This window comes from Ictalurus furcatus, chromosome 6, assembly GCF_023375685.1.
Source record: "Ictalurus furcatus strain D&B chromosome 6, Billie_1.0, whole genome shotgun sequence".
NCBI classification, from domain to species: Eukaryota; Metazoa; Chordata; class Actinopteri; order Siluriformes; family Ictaluridae; genus Ictalurus; species Ictalurus furcatus.
The window spans coordinates 20,747,650-20,753,649 of record NC_071260.1 but is presented as its reverse complement, the minus strand read 5'-3'; the positions used below and the strand labels follow the sequence as shown (position 1 = coordinate 20,753,649).

At 40.2% G+C, this 6,000-nt stretch overlaps 1 protein-coding gene across 1 annotated transcript in view; it reads left to right on the top strand.

Annotated features, from left to right (window-relative positions):
* chn1 (chimerin 1) overlaps positions 1 to 6,000 on the top strand; it is a 52,310-nt gene that overhangs the window by 22,385 nt on the left and 23,925 nt on the right. Inside the window, exon 6 of the mRNA XM_053627054.1 lies at positions 359 to 647. Within this exon, the coding sequence (XP_053483029.1) occupies positions 359 to 647 (289 nt within the window). The remainder of the gene's footprint in view (positions 1 to 358; positions 648 to 6,000) is intronic.

Genomic DNA, 6,000 nt, shown 5'->3' with positions numbered 1-6,000 from the left:
CTTCATGGCCACTAAGTGCTTTAGCTCTGAAAGATGATCAGGCTAGCATGGTTATGTGTGTGTGTGTGTGTGTGTGTGTGTGTGTGTGTGTGTGTGTCTGTGTCTGTGTGTGTGTATGTGTGTGTGTGAGAAAGCTGAGGACAGTTAAGGATTCTTGTTTTCCCGATAGATCCTCTCACAGCTATGGGATAAAGGCTCACTAGATGGTCCTATTTGTAGCAGTCAGTACCCGTTTGGCTAGAAAGCATTTCCCCCTTGCCATCATTCTCTTTCTTCACCTGGCCTTAGCTCTCGTCCTCTCTTATTAGTTCTTCCACCAGCGCTTACCCCCCCCCTTCTTTTTCCATCCTCCCACCAGCTTCGGCAACCAGACCCGCAACTTCCGCCTCTATTACGATGGCAAGCACTTTGTGGGAGAGAAACGGTTTGAGTCGATCCACGACTTGGTCACAGATGGCCTGATCACATTGTACATCGAGACCAAAGCAGCTGAGTACATCTCTAAGATGACCATTAACCCCATTTATGAGCACGTGGGCTACACCACGCTGAACTGCGAGCCAGCGCTGAAGAAACCTGCACCTGTCAGCACAGACACACCTGACGGGAAGGAGCCACCTGGGGAGGAAAGCGGCCTGGATGAGAGGGTAAATCTGTCTTTATCACTCATCTATACTGTGTGGGTTTTAGTAAAGACTTATAAAACTGTACTGTATTAAAGGAACATGGGTAAACCTATGATTTCTTGGCGTGCACACACATTAGAAGGTGGGAGCTTGTGTGCTGTAGAGCGCCTGTTCCTGCATTTATTTATTTATTTATTTATTTATTTATTTATTGTTTATTTATTTATTTATATTCCATGGTTGAGTCAGTCATGAATGTCAAGAAAGAACTGCAGTACATATAGTTGTGGCTATGAAGTATGAGGGGTGCACAACAGAAATCTAGCTGACCAGACTAAAAAGTGATCGTTAATATAATGCCTTAGTCAGCTAGTTAAGTGCATTAATTCAGAGTAAGGGAAGCAAACTAATATCTGAGTTACAGTTACTTTTCTAGCACTTTTCAAAGCATGGAGGTGGGTGGGGGGAATCTCCTCAGAAACCACTAGTATGTAGCATCCACCTGGATGATGCGACAGCAGTGCACCAGAACACCCACAGCTATTAGTGGAGAGGATTCAGAGATGGGGATTATTAAGGCTGCATGATAGAGAAGGGGGGAATTTTGCCAGGACATCGGTGTATACACCTACTCTTTTACAATAAGTGTCCTGGGATTTTTAATGACCACAGAGAGTCTGGACCTCAGTTTAACGTCTCATGTGAAAGACGGTGCTGTTTTTACAGTATAGTGTCCCCATCACTATACTGGGACATTAGGCCCCACACAGACCACAGGGTGAGCACCCCCTGCTCGCTTCCTCCCACTTCCAACAGCAACCTTAGTTTTTCCCAGGAGGTCCCCCATCCAGGTACTGGCCAGGCTCAACCCTGCTTAGCTTCAATGGGAAACCAGGTGAGCACCGCAGGGTGATATGGCTCTGGCATATCCAGAAGAGGGGTGACTGTGTATCCATAGTCCTTATCCTCTCCTGAGGACGTGTTTGATGGAGCAACCTCGACAAAATGCAACCAAATTGTTTGAGAAAATTTTGGCTGTCAGATGCTTGGCAGGCAAAACTCTCCTTGAAACTGGTTAGTATAGTCATCGAATATATTCATATGTTTAGCTGCAAGGCCACATATTGTGCCCGTAGTTCTAGCAGGAGAGTTGTACGTCAGATTTGTGCTGCTCTTTATTTTTGCTTGATTCCGTTTGTGTTTCTGCATTCACGCTCCTGATTCTGTCACAAATCATGCACACAAATTAATCAATCTATAAAAAATTCAATCAGTTCAATCAGTCAAATTGTGCCTTGGCTGATGCGTGTAGTGCAGCAAGAAGTACTTACTTCATCAAGATGAGTCACATGATCATGAAGCACATTACATTTAAGTATACACTCAGCAGCCAGAACACCTGGGCAGTTGAAGATTGGACCAGGCAGTGTTTCTGCCAGTTTTCTCCCAAACTGTCCAGTATCGGTGAACGTATCCTGTTCTTAGCTGACAAGAGTGGAACCCGATGTGGTCTTCTGCCATTGTAGGTCGTCCGCCTGAAGGTGCATTCACACATGCAGCAACTCGCAGCGAATTTGGAGCGACTTGGTGCAGCGACTACCGATGGGAGTGAAGAAAGTAGAGCGCACGTGATCCGTAGCCACCCGTGCTCACTAGCAGAAGTAGCGCCATAGTGGCAGTAGCCAATTAGCTTAGCTTAGCTTAGCATTTTTGTGGGTTTCAAGCAAATAATAATAAAAATAATAATAATAATCAAAGAAATAATAATGATAATAATAAATAATAAAGTCCATAAATAAAGTTATGTGTAATAAAGAAGAATGACACAGGAAAAAAGTATTGAACACACTAAGAGAAAATCAAGGTAAGGCAAGGAACCAGCTGAAATCCGTAAGTAATTATACCCCCTATCCAGATTTCTTGATTTAATACAGATGCCTGGTGAAAATGTCATGTGAATAGCCTCACTGGAAATATATTTACTAAAAAAAAAAATGTTGACCCGTCCAATATTTATTTCCCCCACTATACACTGGTGAATTTTATAGAAGATCGCTCTCCTTCCAGAATGTTTAATTTTAGCGGCAAGAAAACTGGTTTGTTGTCAAAAGTGGAATGCTAGTTGTGCCACCCATGTTACTATGGCAACCAGCAGTAGGAACGCCTACTCGTGACTTCATATTACAGCGACTGGTGACTTGCAGCGATAAAATCGCTGTATGTGTGAACGCACCTTCAGAGCTCGACGTGTTGCTCATTCTGAGATCCCAGTCTACTCACCATGGTTGTAAAGAGTGATTATATGCATTCCCATAGATTTCTTGTCAGCTCAAACTAATCTGGCTGTTCTCCTCTGACCTCTCGACAAGGCATTTACACCCACAGATCTGCTCACTGGATATTGTCTTGTTTTTCACTCCATTCTTTGTAAACTTTAGAAAATCCCAGGAGATCTGTTGTTGTTTCTAAAATATTCAAACCATCCCATCTAGCGCTAACGGCGTGTTCAAGTCATGTCAGAAAGATTGTAGTTACGAGTTGAACCACAACGTCGTAATTACAAGTGGATTTTCTTTGCTCTCCGAGTTGGGGGCGTGTCAGTAAGAAAACATGGTGGCACATCTGTAGCTGATGGTAAATTTGTTGATTTCTGAGGAACATGACCAAAAAGAGAGAGAGAGAAAAAGATCTAATAAAATTAAAATATGCATCACACTACTTATGGGTATTTAGCAGTGACATGTCTTTGTTAGGCTTTTTTATTTACAATAAAACAAACTAATTGCCTGCATAAAATACAGTAGCATTGTACAATTACAATATAATATATAACGATAAAGTTTACAGTGGCTTCATAAAGTGATTGAAAACACAAAAATGTGAAACACACTACTTCTGTTTAGAAGTAGAGTTAAAGAAATCCTATATATTGTATCTTGCTATATATATATATATTTTTTTTTTGTAGTTAACTAATAGAAGGTACACCACCATCTTGCGCCAACCAGAGTGACTTGAATGCACCTGACGTTGTAATTGTGACTTCCCAACTTGTGAAAATGAACTTCTCAGGAGCACTTGAACACACAGTAATGACCATGCCATAATAACTGCATGGGCGAGCAGGTGTAGACGTGTTCCTATTAAAATGGCCGGTGAGTGTACATATCAAATGAAAGGCTGTGTTTTGCAAAAGTAAATGGGAAATAGGCTTTATTTACTTTTTCTGGTTCTTGACCCTACTTTCTCCACCGTGCAACTACGTATGAAAAACAGTAATAGCTGGCACACAGAATCAGACTTGTCCAGCCCTCGTTATTTATCTTTACGAGTAAAACAGATCCACTCCATATCTAGTGGATTTATCAACCTGCAGCAGAGATTGTCCTTTTAAACTTTCTTATCAGACAGTACTAAAATGTCTGATCCGAGTATTAAAAGGAATACAACTGATGTGTCATTCTCTCAGTGTTGAAGAAAAAAACAATGTTGAAGTGCTTTTGGCATTTAGATTAGATTGCACAGTAAACATCCATCACGATATTGGCCTTTGCGATTAGTCTAATATGAAGATGAGATTTCAAACAAATAACTAGTGTTTTTGTTGTGTACCGTGAACATTTTGTCCAGTCTCAGCTGTTACTAATGGACACTTAGTGTGGGTGTTTTGATGAGTCACAACATTTCACAATCCCAAAAAAACAAGCCAAAAAAATGATCCAAACGATCTGTGTTGGTGAACGTTTGTTATAAAATCGAGATGAACTACAAATACAAAAAAAAAATAACAAAAAGCATATTGTTGTTCAGAAAATGACCCCTTTTCCATCCGTCTTCCTTCTTTTAGCTTCATTAAAAGGGTTAAGGGTTAAAATGTACAGTTTTTGTGTTTTGTGTGCAGATGTAATTATTGTGTCATTATGCTAATGGTCTTGTGCACTATACTTCTCTTCAAATCAAATGAATTGTTTGTCGATCATGCCTGGGAGTGTTGTTTATCTGCAGGACATATCATGATATGGATTTGCCTCACAGTTTCTGTTATTTTTGCTGAGCAATAATTTCGGCACAAGTCTTCCATTTCTGATTCATTTAGCTTGTAACTTATGAGCCATGTACTGTAGACGTGCTGGAGGAGTTTGAAGTTGTTTACAGTGTTTTAGTCTGGCCTTCTGTCTCAGTGTTTCACTGTTACTCAGACACCGTGAGCTGTCCCTGCTTGGAGAAATGACATGACGTGGTGTGTTTACTTGTTTTGCATGTGTGCGCGTTTCCCATAAACCTTGTTTCCTTTTGTCCTCTTTTGTGCCAGTTGATGATGGTGATATTTCCCACCCTTGTCTGTGACTCAGCTGTTGACTCTGGAATATTTCCTCTGAAGAAAAGGAGGAAAGAATCTTATTTATTTATTTATTTATAGCCTTCTGACATGGAAAATGATGAGCAGGCTTACTGTAAGTGTAAGATGGATGAATAGATGAAAGAGAGACTCAGAAAAGAATATCTTCTTCTACAGTAATGTTTACTCTTTCGAAATAATTCAGCCAAAAATTAAAATCATGTCATTCCAAACCCATAACATTTTCATTCATCTTCGGAACACAAATGACGACTTTTTTTTTCATAAAGTTGGGATTAAACCACTGGAGTCACGTGGATTAACTTTTTCGATGCCTTTATGAACTTTTTGGAGCTTGAACGTTTTGGTTACTGGACTGTAAATGGAGGGACAGAAATCTCCCAGGTTTCATTACAAATATCTTCGTTTGTGTTCCGAAGATGAACAAAAGTCTTACTTGTCTATTCTTAATCTACTTAAGTCTACTCTTAATTGATGACAGAATTTTAATTTTTGGGTTAACTATCCCTTTAATGTAACCCGTGCATGATTTAAAAAAAATTTTTTTTGTACCTCAGCGCTTCTCAGTGGGCCCTGGTGACTGGTTTGAGCTCATCAGGAGCTGAAATGCTGTGGGAAGGGGCACTGCAGCTGCATTACACTGCACAACACAATCGGCTCAGTCGCACAATTAAGCAGCTAACTAAAGAGCAAATTAGCCCCGTTTTAAACATGCTCTAATTACACACAGTCATCATTCGAACTCTTAGCCTGAATTATTAGGGAGTATGAGATTCTAATCATGAGAAGGGAATTTTGTCGAGCTACAATGCCCTAATTGCTGTTTTGCTGTTTGGAACATTATCATTTGAGCTGTTTTGTTGGTCTTGCCAAACACATTTCCCACAGATATTTTAGATGGTGCGTTTCTTTAGTGATGCTAATGACTTGTAATTCATACAAAGATCTGTCTCTTAGAAGCAAGAAGAATTCACACAGGGAAGGACACAGCAGATAAAGATGTTTTTTTATGTC